This window comes from Camelus dromedarius, chromosome 15 (genome assembly GCF_036321535.1).
Source record: "Camelus dromedarius isolate mCamDro1 chromosome 15, mCamDro1.pat, whole genome shotgun sequence".
Lineage (NCBI taxonomy): Eukaryota > Metazoa > Chordata > Mammalia > Artiodactyla > Camelidae > Camelus > Camelus dromedarius.
The window spans coordinates 62,113,546-62,135,062 of record NC_087450.1 but is presented as its reverse complement, the minus strand read 5'-3'; the positions used below and the strand labels follow the sequence as shown (position 1 = coordinate 62,135,062).

The 21,517-nt window shown below is 57.8% G+C and overlaps 1 protein-coding gene across 3 annotated transcripts in view; it reads left to right on the top strand.

Annotated features, from left to right (window-relative positions):
- The window catches only part of TRAPPC12 (trafficking protein particle complex subunit 12), a 52,158-nt gene extending 31,909 nt beyond the window's left edge, over positions 1-20,249 (top strand). For 2 of the 3 annotated variants that reach the window (XM_031466499.2, XM_064494753.1), the window contains exons 7-12: positions 8,109-8,181; positions 10,278-10,351; positions 13,134-13,232; positions 16,613-16,713; positions 19,661-19,748; positions 19,941-20,249. In XM_031466499.2, coding sequence (XP_031322359.2) covers positions 8,109-8,181; positions 10,278-10,351; positions 13,134-13,232; positions 16,613-16,713; positions 19,661-19,748; positions 19,941-20,183 — 678 coding nt within the window. In that variant the 3' untranslated portion in view covers positions 20,184-20,249. The remainder of the gene's footprint in view (positions 1-8,108; positions 8,182-10,277; positions 10,352-13,133; positions 13,233-16,612; positions 16,714-19,660; positions 19,749-19,940) is intronic. The other variant, XR_010384319.1, reaches the window with a different exon arrangement.
- The last annotated feature ends 1,268 nt before the right edge of the window (positions 20,250-21,517 follow it).

The window sequence follows — 21,517 nt, the reverse complement described above, 5'->3', positions numbered from 1 at the left end:
GACAGAGGCACTGGAGCAGCATTTAAAGAGATGATGGTCTAAGATGTTCCAGAATCAAAGCAAATTACACTGTATCATGACAGCTGTCGTTTGTGATTCTGACTCCGGGGCAGGTAAGGTTCACAAGTGCTTCCTGGACCCTCCTTGGCTGTGGAGTAACAGTCATGTAGAAGCGTCGAGCCGCAGCAGCAGCAGGTCAGTTCTTCCGTTAAGTGATGGAGCGAGGAAGGTGGGGCTTGGAGTCTCCTCCTCCGGGCGGCGGGCAGCCCGCCTTCTGAGGCCCTGGCCTTCCGGCGGAGGTGAGACCGCCTCTCCCGCCCCGGCGCAGCCGCTTCAGGGAGGCACCATCTGTCATTTGCTCGGAAGAAGCCGGGCTTTTCCTTTTGGGGAAGGTTCGCCGACAGGCGGTTAGTCTGCGTTCAGCCAGCTGAGGGCATTGTCGTGGATTTTCACGTGGGGACATCACTCGTGACCTTCACGAAGAGGCCCTGGGCGCCGGCCTTCTCTGCTGTCTTTGAAGGAGGGGGTGACAAGTAAGAACCACGCAGTGAAAGTGTGAATGTTTGGTTCAACTCTGTTGTATCCGTGAAGAGTAAAATGTACCTCGATGTAAAGTACGTTTGCCGCGCTGCCGTGCCTTAGGAAACGATGGCTGTCACATCGAGGTGGCAGTGCCTCTGCCTCTGTCCCTGGCCGCCCTCTTCTCCACGGGCTCGTCCACCTCTGGGTCCCAGGGGAGCTTTGCAGACCGGTCGGGAAAGAGTCAGGTGAACACGTTTGTAAAAACCCATTTGCATAAATAGTGAAGCTGCGTCAGCCTGAGGTTGGGTCGTCACGGATGGGGAGGTGCCCCGTGTGGCTCTAAGTTCAGTGCTGTCCTGCCCTAAATTTGATTTCTGCAGCCTCCACCCCCCACCAGCTTACCCAGCCAAGAGTACCAGGTAAAGAAGTGCCTTTTCAGGGACCCTTGTGCCAAAGGAGCCAGAGGGGCAGACACATCCACGTGCACTCTGGACGGGACGCTGGTTTGCGCTGGTCTCGGTGGGAGGCCGCTAACCGGGCAGTGGCGGCTGGTGCGCTTCTAGGAAGGCTGAGGACCTTTTCTAAAAAGGATGTCCAGCAAGTGGACGTGCTCAGTTACGCTGTTTCACTGGTAAACGAAGTTAAAAATGGCAGAGAGAACAGGCATTGTTGTCCCTCTCCCTGCCAGCGGGCTGGGCTGGCCATCCGCGTGCTGACCACATCCGCCTCCCCTGACCCACACGTTCCCTTGCCCTGCTTCCCGGCTGCTCCGGCAGAGCACAGGCTGATTGTGGATCATCAGACAAGACGGGAGTGATTGGCAAGCGGAGAGGAAATGGAGAGGCTGAGCATGGCTCCCGCTGCCCCGTGTCCTTGACGCACTCCTGGTCACGAGCAGAGATTTCCAGAGCACCCCTGTGGTCAGGTTTGCGAGATCTGTATCTTGACTCAGCTCAGGTGGAAATTCGCACCTCTGGGGACTCCAGCTTGTATCAGTGTGAGTCCCAGAACAAGGACTTGGGCATATCAACCACAGCCCTCAGCAGCCCCAACCCTGCGTGAAATCTGATGCTCCAAAGTGACCCACAGGCCTCGCAGGTTGGCAGACGTCCCACCCGACACCCACGTGGTAGCCCAGCAGCGAGCGGGCCCTGGGGAGTGAGGTCTGGACGCTGCACTTGGCATTGTGTGTTCTCCCTCCGTGACCTGCCTGGAAGGAAGAACGCATTGCTTCAAGGTGTGAAGCCCTGCCAGGCACAGCCACAGGCCGTGGCTGGAGGGGCTCTGGAGTCAGGCAGATGGAGGGACGGCTGTTTCCAGGTGCGACCCTGACTCCTCCAGCAGAGTCACCGGCCTGCGGAGGCCTCGAGCGCCCTTCCGCCCCCGTGGAGGAGGAGCATCTCCGCCGCCCCTGGGCTGCCCGGCGGGTTAGACCAGCCACCTGGCGCAGTGCCTGGTCCCTGAGTGTTTACTGTTCCTTCAGTGGCTCGGAGCAGCTCCGAGAAGCGTCTTCACCTTGGAAAGCCTGTTTTCTCCCCCAGGAGACTGTGGTAGGGATGGGAAGGTCCCAGGACGGTCCAGAGAAAGCTCAGCCCTCTACACATCCCGCATCAGTCTGGACTGTGTGGATCCCTGAGTTAGGGCCAGCCTCCAGGGGTCCGGTCCGTACACAGGATGCTTCGTGCACCACCCACGACCCGAGACAGGTTGACAGAGGGACTGGTACAAGCCTCCTTCCTCTGGAACTTCCCTGCAAACCAAGGTCCCCAGACCACCCATGCTGGTGTGGCCTGGAGCTCATCCGAAGTGCAGGTTTGGGGCTGCACCCCGCATACGAATCAGAACCCAGAGTTTAAAGTAGGTCATTCATGTGCACCAGGGTCCTCAAACTTCTGGGACTCCTGGAGCAGGTGTCTGTGGGATGTTCTTGTGGGCTGCGGAAGTTTGCTGGGAACCCAGAGGTGTTTGTACGTGACCTACCAAAGTGTCAGTTACCCAGTTAGAACGCTTGCCCTGCCCCCTCCCCGGGTAACTGCAGAGAACTCGAAACTTGGGTTTGGTCTTTTTAAACATGGATGAGTTACAAGTTGCCTTTCTGAGATGAGGTGGTGTTGGTGTATAGGGAGTCAGGCTGATGGGCTATTTGAGGACGTGGGTTTTTCCTTGGGTAAAACACAACCACGAGTCATTTGCCCGCCCTCCCTGCTGTCCGGGTGCTGACGGCCGTCTGCGTGGCTGCAGGGAGACTGCCCCTCCCGGAACCCGCACACACGAGCCCAGTACCCGCGGGTGGGGGCAGGGAGGGGTGCTGAGATGCAGCCTCTCAGCTCTGGTCACACCTGTCTGCTGACAGAACATTCCGGAACCATCTCCCAGGCCACTTTCCCCCGGCTCCTCCTCGTTCACCTCCAAGCAGCATCTGTGCACTTTCAGAACCACTGCTGCCTCAGTCTTAGAGCTTCAGAGAGCAGCTCGTTCTAGGACACCACTGAGGAGCCCGTTTTGGAGTTTCCACATTAAACCCAAACCCCCAGCATGTCTCAGTACGCCGCCCCGCTGCACTGTCCCTCGCGGGAGGCCTCCCACGGGAGTGCCCGGTGACTGTTCGTCCCTGTGTGCTGGTGACCAGTTGCTGTGTAACCTACTAGCCCAGAACTCTGTGGCTCAAAGTGACAGTGACCTGTCGTCTCAGCGCATCTGTGGGCTGGAGTTGGGGCACAGCTCGGGGGGTTCAGGCTCAGGGCCTCTCGGGAGGAGAGCCCGAGATGTGGGGAATGGGGTGGGACTGCGTCGGCGAAGGTGCTCCTGGGGCTGGAGACACGGCCCCTCAGCCCGCCCCCTCCCTCCCCGAGCTTGCTCCTTGCCCCCCACTGCCCTCTCTGAGGCTCTGCTGGCTGCCGAGCCAGGACGCCTGTCTGCGGCCTGGGCAGCGCTGATCTGTTCGCAGGATTTGGTCTCAAAAGCACATACTTGTGCTTCTGGCCCCACCTTCACCCCGGCTCCGGGGATGAGCTTACAGCCCAGCTTCTCTGAAGCCTGTCCAGTCGGCACAGTAACCAGCAGCAGGGCCACGACCCTGGTTCCTGGGACGTCGCGGGCTGCAGTACGCAGACTCGCACTGTGAGAGCAAGATGGACCCGGTGGGGGCCCCCAACGGTGACAGAAGCCAGCGTCTGCGTGGAAGCCCCCAGCCGCCTGCTTCAGTGCCGAGCCCACAGGCTCACCCTGCGCGCCGTCACTCAGGCGCTCGGGTCTGCGGGGAGACAAGGGGGGACCCGCCAGCACCGGCTGCAGCTCTGACTGGAGAGTCTGAAGCCTGGACACTTGGCGCAGGTCCTGGGAAGGTGACACTTTCATCATGGCCTCTGCGAGAGAGGCCTTGGTCTGCAGGGGACAAGCCCTCCTGTGTGGGTTTCCTGACCTGTGCCGTGTACTTGAGCCCAGTGCCCGGGTGCTCCTCACCCACGGTCAGGGCCTGGAGAAGATCCCTGCCTGCACAAAGTCCAGCTGCTTCCGTCCGGGCCCCATTTTCCTGAGGACTCCCCCGAGAGGCCCGGAGATGGGCGCGGGAGCAGTGCCGTCCCGCTGCGCCAGGGTTCCGAGGACAGCTGCGCCTCCCTCACCAGCATGTGCTGTCCTGTCCCTCTCCCTCTGGGCTTGCGGGGCGTCTCATGGGCCCTTGTCTCCCTCCCACCCCGTTTCGTCCTTCCCGCCCCACATAATCCTCCTGCGCTAAAGCCAACCAGCCTGTCCTTCCTTCGTGCTGGCGTCTGCTGCGAGGAGCCCGGCCAGACCCGTGGCCCAGAGGGCTCCTGCCCCACATTCAGCACTGCCCTGCAGACCAGCGTTGCCGTGGTGTGGTCTCTGCCTGATCCCCAGTAAAGCCTTCATCACAAAAAAAACCCCACCTGACACCATTTTTGGCATTTTGCTCAGTGACAGCACACATCCAGAAGTTATGTGTTTCTTCCCCTGGAGTTCGTGACTGCCTGCTGCCCCCGGGTGGCCGCCCAGCATTGCACTGAGCGGGGCAGCCCGATGGCCGGGGTGGGAGCCTGGCTCCCTCCGCCCAGTGCCCAGCAGGCAACCTGGTATTGTTCCTGTGCCCCAGGCCCTGGCCTCCCACAGTCAGCGGGCGGCTCCAGGCATGAGAACCCCAAGCGCCAAACATGTACCCGTCATGGGGAACATGCCAGGGAAAGGGCAGCCTGCTTGGCCGCGAGGCCTTCATGTGAACTTGGTGGAGCTGAGACGCAGGTTCGGGGGCGGCCGCGGCGTCTGCTCTCCCAGAGCCCAGGTGGTGTCGCTCTGCCACCGGGGCCTCACAGACTATCTTCCACAATGAGCAGGGTGGGTGCAACGCCTTCATCCTTCTGGGAAGCAGACCCAGGACTGCTCCCAGCACCTGACCTGCACTGGGACAGGAGGGACTGGAGGGGTGGAGGGACAGGAGGGACAGGAGGGACGGGAGGGAGATGCGGCCATGGCAGTCTGAGTGGCTCAGGCTTTGGGTTGGGAGTGTTTCTGCACTTTGCTTTATGGAAGCAACCTTGTCGATCCTGCACTGTGACTGTGACTGCAAAGTCCACATCTTGATACCAGAAAGGTGGGAACACTTTCTCTTTCTTTCCTGAACTCATCTCTTCTGTTGCCTCTCAGAGGAGCCCCTCCTCCATCACTTCTCCCCCCTCCTCCTCCACCACTTCTCCCTCCTCCTCCACCACTTCTCCCCCCTCCTCCTCCATCACTTCTCCCCCCTCCTCCACCACTTCTCCCCCCTCCTCCTCCATCACTTCTCCCCCCTCCTCCACCACTTCTCCCCCCTCCTCCATCACTTCTCCCCCCTCCTCCATCACTTCTCCCCCCTCCTCCATCACTTCTCCCCCCTCCTCCATCACTTCTCCCTCTTCCTCCATCACTTCTCCCTCCTCTTCCATCACTTCTCCCTCCTCCTCCACCACTTCTCCCTCCTCCTCCATCACTTCTCCCTCCTCCTCCATCACTTCTCCCTCCTCTTCCATCACTTCTCCCTCCTCCTCCACCACTTCTCCCCCCTCCTCCTCCATCACTTCTCCCCCCTCCTCCACCACTTCTCCCTCCTCCTCCACCACTTCTCCCCCCTCCTCCATCACTTCTCCCTCTTCCTCCATCACTTCTCCCTCCTCTTCCATCACTTCTCCCTCCTCCTCCACCACTTCTCCCTCCTCCTCCATCACTTCTCCCTCCTCCTCCATCACTTCTCTCCCCTCCTCCATCACTTCTCCCCCCTCCTCCATCACTTCTCCCCCCTCCTCCACCACTTCTCCCCCCTCCTCCATCACTTCTCCCTCTTCCTCCATCACTTCTCCCCCCTCCTCCACCACTTCTCCCTCCTCCTCCACCACTTCTCCCTCCTCCTCCATCACTTCTCCCTCCTCCTCCATCACTTCTCTCCCCTCCTCCATCACTTCTCCCCCCTCCTCCTCCATCACTTCTCCCCCCTCCTCCACCACTTCTCCCTCCTCCTCCACCACTTCTCCCCCCTCCTCCACCACTTCTCCCCCCTCCTCCACCACTTCTCCCCATCCTCCATCACTTCTCCCCCCTCCTCCACCACTTCTCCCCCCTCCTCCACCACTTCTCCCCCCTCCTCCATCACTTCTCCCCCCCTCCTCCACCACTTCTCCCCCATCCTCCATCACTTCTCCCCCCTCCTCCATCACTTCTCCCCCCTCCTCCACCACTTCTCCCTCATCCTCCATCACTTCTCCCTCATCCTCCATCACTTCTCCCCCCTCCTCCTCCACCACTTCTCCCTCCTCCTCCATCACTTCTCCCCCCTCCTCCACCACTTCTCCTTCCTTCTCCACCACTTCTCCCCCCTCCTCCACCACTTCTCCCTCCTCCTCCACCACTTCTCCCCCCTCCTCCTCCACCACTTCTCCCTCCTCCTCCACCACTTCTCCCCCCTCCTCCATCACTTCTCCCCCCTCCTCCACCACTTCTCCTTCCTTCTCCACCACTTCTCCCCCCTCCTCCACCACTTCTCCCCATCCTCCATCACTTCTCCCCCCTCCTCCATCACTTCTCCCCCCTCCTCCACCACTTCTCCCCCCTCCTCCACCACTTCTCCCTCCTCCTCCACCACTTCTCCCCCCTTATCCATCACTTCTCCCTCCTCCTCCATCACTTTTCCTCCCTCCTCCTCCTTCATCACTTCTCCTCCCTCCTTCTCCTCCATCACTTCTCCTTCCTCCTTCGTCCGTTCTCTTCAACCCGTCCCGTGATTCAGCCCAGGCTGGAGAGACCGCGGCCCCTAAGGGGGCCTCCTCAGGGTGCATGGGGTCAGTCTGCAGGTGAGGCACAAAGACCAGGCCCCAACCCGCCCTCACAGGTTGTGTAGTCTGCCTCTGCACACGGTTCTCGTTCTCTGGGGCTCTTTTGTGGTCGCTTTGCCATCAGAGAACCGTGCCTTCCCCGTGCCCCCATCCATGGACAGTGACTCGAAGCCAGTGAGCTGGCCGTCTGCAATGTGTGCGGCCCCCGGGGCTGGGAGGAACCAGGCCGCTTGCCTTTCTTATTCAGCACCTCTCGTGCCTGCTCTCTGCGCCTGTCCCCTCAGCGGCACCATGAAGACTCTCCTTCCCGGTCAGTTTCTGTTCTTACGATTACTTATCAGAAGACAGGTTAGCTGAAAAGTGTCATTTGGCCTGGTTTAGACCAACTAGCTAGTCTTGTGGTTACAGTTTTGAACCCAGTGTGTCCTAAGTGGTCCCAGAGGATGGGCCTTCGTGTCCACAGCAGACTGTCCACCTCGTGCGAAGCACTGGCCCTGGCGGCCGAGGAGGCCCAAGTAGCCCCCCGCCTTGCGGACGGGGCGAGGCGGGCGAGAGCCCAGAGCAGCTCCTTCGTCGGCCGCGCGTGGGGCGGTGCTCGCCGGCGGGGCGGCCTGCTCAGCAAAGGGCCGGTTTCCCAGAAGTATGCGGCCTGCAGTCGCTTGTCACAGGGCGCCGCACACCCTTGTTTCAGTCCACGGGTCTTCATTGTTCTCCCCAGCGGGCAGTCTTCACTCGCAGCGCTTTTTCTCCTCACCCTGCCCTCCAGAAAATACGCCCTCTGCCCAGATGACAGTGGAGCAAATTCTTTCCTTCCAGGGAAACCAGATCACAAAGGAAGCAACCCAAAGTTATTAGCCAAACAGTAAAAACCATGTAAAGTGACAGGTGCTCCGGATTTATTCGCGACATTAAAAAAAGGCCCCACGCCTCGTGGTGCCCTGGAGGAGGGAGACGTGTTTTCTCAGAAGTTATGACCGTCCTCCCGGGTGACACACCTGACGCCTTTCTCTCAGAGAGGACACCTCCGCCCACGGCCATGTCTCTGGATGCTTTACGGGCATTGTGAACCCAACGCGCCACCTGCCAGAGAGCCACTCCCCCGCTTACTGTCACCTCTGTGTGTCGTGAGCCGCGATGCTTACGATGCCCCTGGGAAGCATTCCTTGGCGAATTGGTTCCCACACAGAGCAATCTGCTTCTCCTGTAATCTATGATGGAAAAGCCTAGAAGTAAATTCATTCTTGTTGCTCTCACTCAAAATTCCCACAGATCCTCACGAACCTGCAGCAGGGCCTGGCCGAGGACGGGAGCACCAGCGGCCTCTCTCAGGAGAACAGACAAGGTCAGTGGGCCAGCCCCCCTTCCTTAACAGGTCACCAGAGTCGTCAGGAGACTCGGCCCCAAGGGGATTTCTCTCTCTCACTTTTCTGTCTCACTAAGTAACACACTCCTCACCCTTCATGCGTTTGCCTCCTCGGTCCCTTTGGGGAAGCAAGCACTGTGCTTGGCGCTGTTAACACGTGAAGGCCAAGTTAGACCTGAGCCCCGCTCCCGGGGGCCCCGTCGGGCGGAGAAGACCCGCCCGCACCGCATAATCCCAGAAAAGGATGTGGTGCCATCGGGGAGAGAAGCCCGGCCCGGCCCGCCCACGGGAGCCGGGAGGCCCTCGGGCTGGGGTCCTCCCCGGGAGGGGGGCTGCCCCGCCAGAGCCACAGGCTGTGGCAGGAGGGAGCAGGGGCGGGGAGCCAGCGGGGAGCCCGCGAGGAGCTGGAGGGAGAGCCCTGCGGGCCCTGCGTGCGGAGCCCGGGGGCCTTGGTGCCAAGGGTGTCTCAAGAGCACTGGGCGGACGGGCCGGCTGTTGGGAGACAAGCTTCCTGGCTGAGGCTTCTCAGCCGAGAGAAGGACTTCCAACCACGCTTTGAGCCCCACCTCAGCTGCTGCCTCCCTGAGGCGCCCCTCACCTGCCACTGGGTTCTCAGGCCAGCACCTCTGCACGGCAGCCTTTGGGGCCTGGTCATCAACTGTCCCCACGGTGTCACCTCCCTGGGCCAGGGACTCGGTGGTCTCCACCTCTGTGCGCTGTGAGGAGGCTGAGTGGGAGGGGGTCCGAGGGGCAGCCCCCTGGGCAGAGGGAGGGGCCAGAGCCCCAGGTGTGGCAGGGCGCCTGGCGAGGGAGACTGGGTGCAGCGGGGACCCAGGTGCGGTGCCCAGACGTGCCCCTGACTCAGGGAAGAGGGGGAAGCCTCCTGGGGGGGGGTGTCACCCTCAGAGACCAACAGCTCTGGCTGCGTTTGTGCTTTGAATACAAAGCCCGTTCTTTGAGAAACCCCAGGTGACCACGTCCTTCTCAGTAATTTGAGGGCAGGTAACTTGCAGGGTCTGACGGGGGAGTCTCGGAGCCCTCAGACGCCCGCCCGCCACGTGTTCACGTCCTGGTCATCACATCCACTCGGGCCCCGGCCTTACTGCGGAGGAGCAGGTAGCTGTGGGACCTCAGAAAGCAGTGCCTGCAAATCCGATAGCTCACGGCGGATAAACAAAGGCAAAGAGGGAAGAATTAATACTCGGAAGTCTGCAAAGATAATCTAAGCAAAGTGCAGCTCACTGAGAGTCCACATTGTACCTTCATTAAGAGAAGATATCGTTCAGAATTTTTTTCACAAAAATGATGTTGTAAGAGGAATATAAGCCGCTAATGTATTTTTAATTGCTGAAAGGCAAAGTGAGTTACGTTCTTAATTCTGGCAGTTAAGGTTTGCGTGTTTTTCTTAAGCGCTCCAGGAATGAGCGTCGTTTGCAGGAGATTGTGATCCCAAATGGCCCATGGGTGCTGGCAGCAGCAGGAGGGTCAGTCTCAGTAAGCAGGCAGGTCAGCGAGGGGCAGGCTCGCCCAGTCCCACGTGCAGACACGCCTGGGATGTGCTCGTCCCTGGTCCTGAGCCGGACTGCGGGCTGACCGCCCGACCGCGCACTGGCCCTCGCCCCGCCCTGCTCCCCACGTCCCCCCACTCTCCGCCCTCGAAGCCTGGGGAAGCAGATAGGGTAGGAATTGTTTCCACTCAACAGTGTCTGCCACCGGGGCACGGCTGCTGACATCTGGCGGGTGACCGTCCACCAGCCCTGCGGCCGGGGCGGGGGTTCTGGGTGGACCTCCTGCTGATCCACTTTCACACCACCTTCCACCTGCTGCAGGTGCCCTCATCTTCCCAGGATTTGCTCCTCGTCTCGGGGTGCTACCCTGGGGACACGGCCCTGGCTGGACCCTGTGCTCGGTCGCTCTCCTGTTTCCCTTGCTCTGCCCAGAGCCAGAAGCACAGCTCAGGGGTGTGGGCTGAGCAGCAGTGAGCCCCTGGCCGAGGCCGGGTGCAGGGACGGAGGGGCTGAGTCGGGGCTGAGGCAGGGCGCTCCCGTGCGCACACACCGCGTCCTCTCTTACAGCCTCCATCCAGCTGTGGCGGTCCCGCCTGGGCCGCGTGATGTGCTCCATGGCCAACTGTCTGCTGCTCATGAAGGTAGGACCTCCGGGACCCCATGGTGGGAACACACCCCGAGGAGGCGCACCCTAGGGGTTGCTGAGCAGAATTCCACCCCAGGAAGGAAGTCTCTGTTCTCCCCGGTTAGAGGAGGTGGTTTCCCTGTCCTGACCTGACGCTCGATGGTCCTGGCATCTGGGGACAGGCTTCTCCACAAGACCTGCTCCTTGGGACTCACTCAGTGCTGCCAGAGGGCTAGGGGCCAGGAGGCTGAGCGAGGCTGTGTCGGGGGCCGTCGGTCCTCTGCTCTGTTGCCTATGCTCCTCCCCAGGCAGGGTCTCCTCCCAACTCACACGGCAGGATCTTGAGCCAGCAGGCCTCCAGCTGAGGCCTCACTGAGCAGACACCCAGAGTCACGCCGTTAACACCTTCTTGCTGTTCAGAGAGCAGGTCGTGACGCCTCCCACCGGCCGGCCAAGGTCACCCTTGAGCTGGGTTTCAGCAGAGCAGGCAGTTTGCGAGGGGAGAAATGTGCCCTGGGGGCTGGTGGGGCAGCCCTGCGAGGACCGTGTCCAGGGCAGCTGTACGTCCCGAGGCCCCTTCCATGCGCCCCGTGCAGCTGTGACACTGGGGTGCAGACTGGCCTCGCACCCCCTTCCCGTCTCTGAGCTCCGGGCGCCTCCCCTGAAACGAGGCGCAGTTCAGCTGCCTTTGCAGCCACCCCCCGCCAGCAGAGTGGGGGTCAGGAGCCCTGGTCCTCTTCCCTCGAAGTCACTGGCATACAGAGGAACCAGGGGCAGAGTGTGAATTCGCAGGCTGCTGTCTCGTTAATCACGGGGAGAACTCGGGAGGGAAGTTTCCGGCTCCACCGGCGGGCTTCCACGTGCGTTTTTAGGACACGTTCACAGACAGGGATGGGGTGAGAGCGCCTCCCCTGTTACGCGGCAGGAGCTCCGCCTCCACCAGGCCGCAGCCCCGCCCCCTCCCGCGTGGCTGGGACGCGGCGCTCAGTGCTGCTGTGCTTCAGAGACGCGTTTCCACAGATGCAGTTTACCGTGAAGTTTTAGGTTAATCTTGCATTCTCATGAGCTAAACAAGGAGTGAAAGGGTCGCAGTGAGGCCTCAGCGAGCAGCTGCCCCTGCTGCCATCTGGTGGGCGGGCCCCGCATCACAGCCGCGTGCGGCCTCCGTTCGCGGGTCTCCCGTTAATTAAATTATGTGTCTGGGCTAACAATGAGTTATTTAATCATCCGGCTAATTATTTTGAATAACATTTCTATTACAGTGAGATAAATATTAATGTAACTTTTTATCGATGAGCAATCTATTCACACGCTTCAGCCGAGCATCTGCAGCAGACGCCGTCACACAGAGGTGCACGTCCTGAGAGCCTGGGGTCCCCAGCCTCACCTGTGACACGTTGCTTCCTCTCCTGAGACTAGGCTGCCTCAGGGCGCCTCGTGGGCAGCCACCCAGGTGCCTGGGCCTCCCACCTTGGGCGCCTGCCCCACCCTGCCCGTGCCACATCCTCAGAGGACCTGGCGGCCCTGTAAACCGGCTCCCTTCTCCTGGTCACAGGTGCCGCTGCTGAAAGAAAAAGGCCGAAGGTTGGGCTAAATAGGTCTGTCCCCGAGAGCAGCCGTTCACTCCCGTCCTCAGAGCCACCCCTGTGGCCGCAGCGTGGGTGACACTCCCAAGAGCTCGTTTTAGCCATTTTCCCTTAAACGGGCCATATTTCCTCACCGCCAGTAAATCAGCAGTTTCGCTGAATGCTCATCAGCTGGCAGAAGCCCTCCCCGTGGCTGCAGTGCCCAGGCGGCTCCTGTCCAGGCCTGGTGGGCCGCACCTGCAGCCCCCAGGACCCTCCTGCCTGCCGGGAGCTTTCCCACGAGGCCCCCAAGCCCACGGTCCTGCCCAGAGCACTCTCCCAGGAGAGCCCTGTTTTAACAGAACAGCAGCTAAATAACTTTCCATCAGGGATCCTTGCTTGGTTTTTTTAAAACCTGTTCTTCCCACATCAAATTGTCTTCAGAAACCTTGGCTCCCGGCCCAGAGCACTGAAACGTGAGGCTGTGAGGCAGCGACACTGGCCGGAGAGCATCCTAGAGGGGCAGTGCGGTGGCCTTGTGTGCCCTCCGCATCCCGCCCCGGCTCTCTGGGGACCGGCTCAGCCCCAGACATCATTGGAGCGCGTGAGACGCAGGCCAGGATTTGGGGCGCGTGCACTGTGGGGACCCTGTGACACTTGGGTGCTAACTGACAGCCGGGCAAGGTTGCCCTTCATTCACTCTAACCCGAAAGTAAGGGTTGGTGTTAAACACCGCGGGTGATTCTCAGGTGCTCTGCGGTGTCCCTGCTGCCCCTGAAGTCTAGGGCTCTGCCTGACCCAGACCAGGCCGCGAGGCCACCACCTGCCCCTGGCTGGGCCTCCGCTCCCCGCGGGCCGCGCCAGCCACGCAGTTAATAAATTGGGCCTGAGTATTTGGCAGACAGAGACAAGACAGTATTCACCAGTTCACTTGGTCATTTTGTCAGGAAAGGAGTTAGTCTGGGTGCGATGCTGATCGCTGCTTAGAAGGTGGAGGAAGAGAGCCCCTCAGGCTTCGGTGCAGAGCTGGGAGCCCCGGGGAGGGAGGGCAGCCTCCGGACTCAGCCTCCTGGTCTGCATGCCTCCTGCCTGCGCCTCACACGGGGCCCAGCTTCGCGCCTGCTCGCATGGGAGCCCCGCTTCCCGAGCAGGGCTGCAGGCCCTAGTCCATGTGCAGAACTGAGGGTGGTCTCCCTGACTCCAAAATGCTCTCGGGGCCCCTCTCCCCTGCAGGACTACGTGCTGGCGGTGGACGCCTACCGCTCGGTCATCCAGCACCACCCGGAGCAGGAGCCCCAGCTGCTGAGCTGTATTGGCCGGATCTTCCTTCAGGTGCGGACCGCGGGGCTGGGGGTGGGGGGGGTTCCCTGCTCGTGCCTCAGAGCTTACTCTGGATTTAAGAGAGAACGCAGGAAACAAGACATCAAGTCAGGTTTCTGTGGCCGTACTAAGCTTTAAACCCTCCTGGCTTTGACACGATCAGGAAGCCAATTGTGAAACATGAGTTTACGTAGATTCCCATCTGGGAGGCGCTGATGTGGGTTACTTGGGAGACTGTCCGGTTCCAGTTAGAAAAGTTGATAAAACCATAAGGAATCTTATTTTAGCTTGATTGATAATATAGTAACTTGATGATATTTTGCTGGAAAGAGCACTTGACTGCGCGTGAACCGGACAAAGGGCGTCCAGCGGTCCCAGCAGCGCAGGAAGCTGGAAGGTCCCCACTTTGCCAAGAACGGCGCCGGTGCCGGGGTGCAGGTCGCTGTGGTACTTGGTGACAGGGAGTGATGGGCGCCCGTCCTCGCTTCTGTCTGTCCCAGGACACAACCCTGCATGTGCAGGCTCTGCCCTCACCCCCGTGTCTCGGGCTTCTACCATAACTCCGGGAGCTGGGGACGGGGAGCATGACAAGGGGCCACTGATGGCTGGAGAAGGGGCGGACATCCATCGAGCAGGCGCTGAGTGAGCTGTCGCCTCGCCAGCGGCCCTGGGGGCGTCAACACCTCCTGCTCCCTGTCACAGAGAGACTGCCCTCCCCACACTCCTCACCAGTAGCTCAAACTGTAGAACAGGGACCGTGCCGTCTAGAGCTTGTTTCAGACGGTCGTCCACCGTCACAGTGGCTTCCGGGAGGCTGACGTGGTGGAGAACCCGGGACAGAGGAGCAGTTGATGGGGCTGAGTCTTTCCTCGTTGGCCAGGAGCATGATGCGTCCACACAGGGGCCCCAGGCCAGGCAGCCGTGCCCTGCAGGTCACCGCGGGAGGGACAGAGAGCTCGCCTGCTCCCCGGCCAGGTCTGGCCGGCCCCTCCGCTCCCTCCCTGAGGGGGAGAGGGAGCGGGTGCAGGAGCGGTTCCAGTCTCTGCGCCAGAAACACTCAGGGCCGTGCACCTGCAGTAGGTCCTGCTCCAGGGGCCTGTGTCCCCAGATCTTTGCAGCTGTGGTTCTGAGTGGAATTGGCCTGGGTTTGTGTGTGTGTGAGCTCTTTGCAAAAGCACTTGCTGTCTGTTCTGTCTTCATAAAAAGAGGTCAGATTTCTTTCCTTCTCTGTTCTCTGGGGTATTTGGAATACTTTGGAATTATCTGTTCCTTGAAGGTTTGAATAATTCACCTCAGAAAGGTCTAAGGCACACCCCGGGGATTCGTCGGACGGTTGTGACTAATGGCGCCCGCGTTCCGTGCGTGGGAGCCTTCTCCCTGTTCCTGGGACCGATGGTGGTGATTTAGAGGCCTGGAAAACCGCCTGTTTGGTCCATGTGTTTACATATATTTGCATAGAGTTCTGTAAAATTGTCTTCTTTCATAATTATTCCAGTTTCCTTCCTACCTGTAGTTGCTTCTCCTTTTACATTTATAATTCTGTGTATTTATGCTTTTTCTTGATTAGTCCATCCACTTACTATCTGCTGTTTTCTTTAAATAACTACTTTGGGCTTATTTGCTTACTAGATATTTTGTTTCACTTCTAATTGCCTTTTCGTATTGTTTAATTTTTTAAGCTGTCTCTAACTTTTAGAAAATCAGGATTTTAAACCCTCATTATATTTTAATAAATATGGAAATGTAAGCTCACTTTCCAATGACCAGGAAAATCAGTACGTGGCAAAGGAAATTCTAAGATTTCTCCATTATCTCCCACTGGAAAATGGTTTCAGTGCAAGTCCTGTACCAGCCCCGTGAGGCCACGGGGTGCGGAGGGCCCGCCCGTGGTCCGGGAGGTGGACGGACCTGGCTCTGAGCCCCTGCTGCTACAGGTCAGCTGTGTGACCTGAGAAACTGCCCACCTTTGTGAGCCTCATCTTTTAATTGGAGCGTGAAGGGGGGCTAGCAGAACATCACAGGTTGCTGTGCGCCGACAGCCGCGCGCAGCACCCAGCTCCGCACCCAGCAGACACGGGGGCCTTGAGACGTGTTTGCCGGCAGCAGGTGACCCTCAGCACGCTCGCCAGCGTTCAACGGGCCTGGCCGGGGGTCCGGGGTAAAGTGCGCCCGCCGCCGGGAGCTCAGATGTCGGGGCCGCGGCGGGCGCGGAGCCGGCCCCGTGGGTGGGCGGCCGCGCGGGAGAACGCTGTTCTGTCTCCTCCCCGCGCGGGTCCGCTTCCTCCCCCGACGCGGGGTCTGCGGGGTGGCGCCGCGACCCTGCCCTCCTGTAAGCCGTGGGCAGCCTGGCGCGGGCGCCCGGGCTCCCGGGGCGGGGCCGAGGACGGGGACGTTCCTCCCCCGCCACAGCCGGGCAGCCAGGGCCACGTGTGTCACCGGCCCCGGTTCTCTCGGGGCCCTGGGAGAGGAGCCCGGACCCCCGCCTGCCCTCGGCTCCAGGGCGCGGGGCTTCAGTCTCCGGGCCGGCGGGCGTTCCTGGAAGGAAGGGACGGAGAGTCCGCGGGCCGGGGCTGGAGGGCGCTGGGGGCACGGCCCTGCGTGGTGACCGTGTGCTGAGGTCCGGGGCCCGCTGCTCAGGGCTGTTCCCTAGGCCGGCCAGGGACACAGGGCCTGTCTCTTCCCTTACCCTCGCTGGAAGCTGTTTGTTTAAACAGGATTTAAATTTTTCCTACATTTCTCATTATAAGCCTCAAATCATTGATTTCCTGCCTCACGCGTTTGAGGGCAGAGGAGACCTGATTCCCCCTTACCTCCCCCCCCCCCCCCCCCGCTGTGGTTCTGCAGTGATGGCCACGCAGTGGGGTGTGGCCATCCGGACCCCAGTGACTCTGGCTTCATCTTACAAGGGGAGCTGAGGGGGCTTCCTTACGTTGGGATAAGAGTGGGGTCATCTGTTCGCTTGTCCAATGGGATTGTGTGTTACTGCGTCAGAATATGACTGGAATTTGCAGGTTTGATGGTAACCCCCAAAATTGACTAGGGGACTGCCGTATTATACCAAAGATCAAACAAATGTATTATTTTAGTCATTCATTTTATTTTTATTTTACGTGTCACTAAGCCAGGATTCCTTTCAAAGGGTACAAATCAAAAACTGAGGCTTGTTAACACGGCAGGTGGTGACAGCTCACCCTCTGACATGTGGGTGTCGACACCCCGTGGTACCCCGGTGGCTTTTTTTTTAAGTAACAATTAGTAAATGGTTACCAAAGTTCTACCCTGCCTGATTCATAACTGTGTTCCAGCATCTTAGCATGATATTAGGGAATTACATACATGGATGAGATTTAACAGTTGTCACCTGAACTAAGGACATGATTTCGTCACAGCAGATTGGAGACATAAAAACGGCTGAAAAGTATTTTCAAGACGTAGAGAAAGTGACACAGAAATTGGATGGACTACAGGGTAAAGTGATGGTTTTAATGAACAGGTATGTCTTTTTCCTCCTTCATTTTGTCTTTCCTTCCCGTTCCGTTGCGCTGTAACTGACTCAGAGCGCTAAGTAAGCGCAAGGTGTACCGTGTGATGCTTTGATTCACATGCGTCACGGCAGGTTTAGTGAGCGTCCATCTCTTACAGACACCAAATCAAGCAGCACTCACTCCCAGCCGGTTCCACGTGTGGTTTCAAGCACTGTGCTGCCTGTATCTGTCGTGTTGGGCGCTGCATCCCTCCTACTTACTTGTGACTGGAAGTCTGTACCTTCTGACCGCCTTCACCCAGTCCCCCCTCACCCACCCCTCCACGGTAACCTCAGATCTGGTCTCTTGTCCTGTGAGTTTGTGTTTTGAAGTGTAACCGACCTGCAGTCCTGTGTTAGTTCCTGTTACACAACCTAGTGATTCTGGTGTTTCAATAGCTTTGAAACTGACCACCACCACGAGTCTAGTCATGACCTGCTCTGTCAGCGTGCGGACACCACCTGGTCACTGACTGCGTCCCGTCCCGGTGGCCCATGTACTCTGTAACGGGAAGTGTGTACCTTCATCCCCCTCCCCTCTGGAAACCACCCATTTGTTGTCTGCGTCCGTTCCTGTCGCTGTTTCGCGCCTTCCTCATCCAGTCCTGTCGACGGCCACTCGGGCTGCTTCCGTGTCTCGGCCGCTGTAAGTCGTGCTGCAGTGAGCCTGGAGGTTCACGTGTGTCTTTTCTCATTAGTGTTTTTGTTCTCTTTGGATAAACACCCAGGGGTGGGGATTGCTGAATCTTACGGTAGTTCTGCTTTTAGTTTTTTGAGGAATCTTCATACTGTTTTCCATAGTGGCTGCACCAGATTACATGCCCACCAGCAGTGTGGGAGGGCTCCCTTTTCTCCACACCCTCGACAACACTTGTCACTTGTAGACTTTCTGATGGCAGCCCTTCTGACAGGTGTGAGGTGGTATCTCATTGTGGTTTTGATCTGCATTCTGATGATCAGTGATGTTGAGCATCTTTTCCTGTGCCTGTGGGACATCTGTGTGTCTTCCTTGTAAAAATGTCTATTCAGGTCCTCTGCCCATTTTTAATCAGGTTGTTTGGTTTTTTTGATGTTGAGTTGTAGTAGTTTTTTGTGTACTTTGAATATTAATCCTTTATCACATAGATTGTTTGCAAATGTCTTCTCCCATCCAGCAGGCCGCCTTTTGTTTTGTTGGTGGTTTCCTTCCCCATGCAAAAGCCTTTTAGTTTGCTGTAGTCCCAGCTGTTTATTTTTGCTTTTGTTTCCTTTGCCTGAGGAGACAGATCCAAAAAAATATTACTAAGACTGATGTCAAAGAGCACTGCCTGTGTTTTCTTCCAGAAGTTTTATGGTTTCAGGTCTTATATTTAAGCCTTGAACTTATTTCTGTGCATGGTGTGAGAGAATAGTCCAGTTTAATTCTTTTGCATGTAGCGTCCAGTTTTCCTGACACCAGTTATTGAAGAGTCTGTCTTTTCTCCATTGTATTCTTGCCTCCTTTGTCATAGATAAGTTGACCATAATAAATGTGGGTTAATTTCTGGGCTGTCTGCTCTGTTCCATTGATCCACGTGTCTGTGTTTGTGCCAGTGCCATGCTGTTTTGATGACTGTAGCTTTGTAGTAGTCTGAAGTCAGGAAATGTGAGGCCTCCAGCTGTGTTCTTTTTTTCTGAAAATAGTTTTGGCTATTCAGGGTCTTTTGTGTTTCCATACAAATGTAAAAATTTTGCTCTAGCTCGGTGAAAAGTGTCATTGGTGTTTCGACAGGGACTGCACTGAGTCTGTGTATTGTCTTGGGCGGTACAGGCATTTTAACAACGTTGGTTCTTCCAGTCCGTGACGTGGCGCGTCTTCCCGTCTGTTTGTATGAAGTCTCAGTTTCCTCAACATGATGCAGTTTCCGGGTCTCTTTCCTTCTTGGGTGGGTTACCCCTAGGTGTTGTTTTCCTTTGATGTGATGGTAAATGGGACTGCTCATTACGCCTTCTGGTAGTTAACTGTTAGTGTACAGAAAGGCAGCAGGTTTCCGTATTTGTATTTGTATTTGTATTTTGTATTTTGTATTTGAAACTGGATGGACTACAAGGTAAAATAATGGTTTTAATGAACAAGTATGACTTTTTACTTGAATATTTTCTCAAGTTTCCCGTAATTTTTAAACTCTGTGCGGCACAGCCTGCTGGGGAGAGGGTCCCTTCTGCGTGCAGTGCTGGGTCTCCCCGGGCCAAGGCTGAGCAAGTCAGGGGACCCAGAAGTGTGCTTCCCAGACTTGCAGTGGGATTCTTTTAGTCATAAAAGCTGGTTTTAGGAATTTTTCCCCTGATTTTTCATAGTACTTCTTTATATTGCCCCCATTTCAACCTGAATTTGTGTTAAGTTCTTCTCTCTAGTGCAACTGCCATTGTAACTCCCATGTCTTGTGTCCGTGATTGGCTTTATGAGTAAAATAAGCCGTATAAAGCGAGGCCTGTGTGGGTTCGCGTTCATCAGCCCAGCGCTCCCTGCAGGGATGACACTCTCTCCAGCACAGTAAGGAGAGAAGGTGGGGAGGGGTAGCTCAGTGGTGCAGTGCCTGCCTAGCATGCACGAGGTCCCGGGTTCAATGCCCAGTACCTCCATTAAAAAAAAATAAACCTAATTACCTCCAACCACAAAACAAAAATAAAATAAAAATTGGGTTGTCTTTAAAAAAAAGAGGGGGGAGGAAAGAGCAGAAAGTGATTTAGGTGATGTCACCGTGTCTAGATTAATGAAAGTTAGGCCCGCGGTACCTTGCAGCCCACATGATGTTCCCCGCTGTGGCTGGACAGCGCCGCCCCGCCGGGCGCACGCCCGCCCCTCTGCGGGTGGTTCCGGGGGCTGCCCCGCCGGTGTTGCTGGCGCACCCGCGTCCTGACTTTCCCGGTTAATCCTTTACCTGTCACTCATTTCCAGAGCTTTCCTTCACCTCGGTCAGAATAACTTTGCAGAAGCTCACAGATTCTTCACAGAAATTCTAAGGATCGAACCAACAAATGCAGTGGTAAGACGGAGCGATGTGGGCTCACCTGCAGCCCTCCCCAGGTCTGCCGGCACCGGCACCTTCACGGGGCGTCGGGGAGGTGTCCGGGACCCGCACCACCCCCAGTGCCTTGCCCCGCGTCGTGGTACCTGGGGCCCGGGCCCACAGTCGTAGTACGTGCCACCCGCCCAACGCTGTGTGTCCCTTCTCCAGGCCAACAACAACGCCGCCGTGTGCCTGCTGTACCTGGGCAGACTCAAGGCCTCGCTGCGGCAGCTGGAGGCCATGGTGCAGCAGGACCCCCGGCACTACCTGCATGAGAGCGTGCTCTTCAACCTGACCACCATGTACGAGCTGGAGTCGTCCCGCAGCCTGCAGAAGAAGCAGGCCCTGCTCGAGGCAGTGGCCAGCAAGGAGGGGGACTGCTTCAACACGCAGTGCCTCAAGCTGGCCTAGGTCTCCAGCCTGTGCGCGTGGACACCGGCGCTAACGTGTGACCCAATAAAAGCTCCCCCACCCGTGTCTGCAAGCGCGTCTTGAGCAGGCCGCGGCTGTCGGGCAGTTTGCCCGTGGGGTGAACACAGCACGGGGGAGGGCATCTCCTACGGAGAAGTCTGGGACTCTTCGGGCCCTCCTATTTACGCCAGGAAGCCGGCCCGCTTCGTGGACTAATTCTGAATGTCCTCGGAGAAGCACCGAGCAAGGACACAAACAGCACTCTCGCTCGGTGCCTGGACGTTCTGTAGGAGAAATACCTTAGGCCCCACCCACCCTCCTCCCGCACCACACAGCTGACTGCATCCCTTCTGCTGCCCCGGTCCCTCTCCAGCCTGTGCCAACACCATGGACCAGCCTGGTGGGGGGTGGGGGGGATTGCACATCACAGGGAGCCGGGCTGGGTTAGGGTGGGGGGGTGCATCTGAGGCAGTCAGGAGTACAAAGGGTCTCCTTGTGCATAAAACAGGGTGAGCACTGAAAGTGGGTTCAAGCAGTGTTTCTGAAACATGGCCTCCACACCCTGCTTACTGAATTGAGACTTGAGGACAGTTTTGGATGAAGTAGAAAGGCAGCGTCATTTCTTTGCCAGGCAGAGGAGGTCACAGTGGGCTGAGACTGAGCCTGGTGGGGAGGGAAGGCAGGGGGTTTATAGTAAAAGTTTAAGGGTTCAAGGGGCAGAGCTGGTTTCCATAGAGATCACATACAGGGTAACAAGTTGTTGCAAAGTTGTTCTTGTTTTTGCAGATGCAGGGGTCCCCTTCCTCCTGCAGGGTGTGAAGTTCACCTCCTGCTTTAGGACTCAGTATTCTTCTGCCTGGAACAAAGGATGCACAGGAAGAGACTCTGTGGAAAATATCTCTAGAGAAAAACTTGTGCATCTAAAATCAGGTTGATAAATGCTTTTAGCCTTTTAGGCAGCTGAGGCCTGCGGCCAGAACAACAGGACACAAGGAAACCATAAGGGGTCAGGAGCAAGGACACTGAGCATGACCCTGCACACAGCACCATGAGGGGGTTGGGTGGACCACCCAGTCCTCCATCCTCTCCAGCCCAGCCCTGGTCGGCAAGAGCCTGAGAACAACCCTGTAAACCATGACACAGCCAAGCGGGTGCAGACACCACTGCAGATGTCAGGTCACCAGTGACAGTAGGGCCCTGCTCAGTTACAGCAGGGCCAGGAGGTGGTCCCAACAGGGTGGGGGCATTGTTCTCTCATATCTGAATGTCAGGTCATCTGCTTTCATATTTACATGGTCACTCACTCCTGCTTTTAAAACATCTAATGTACCTGA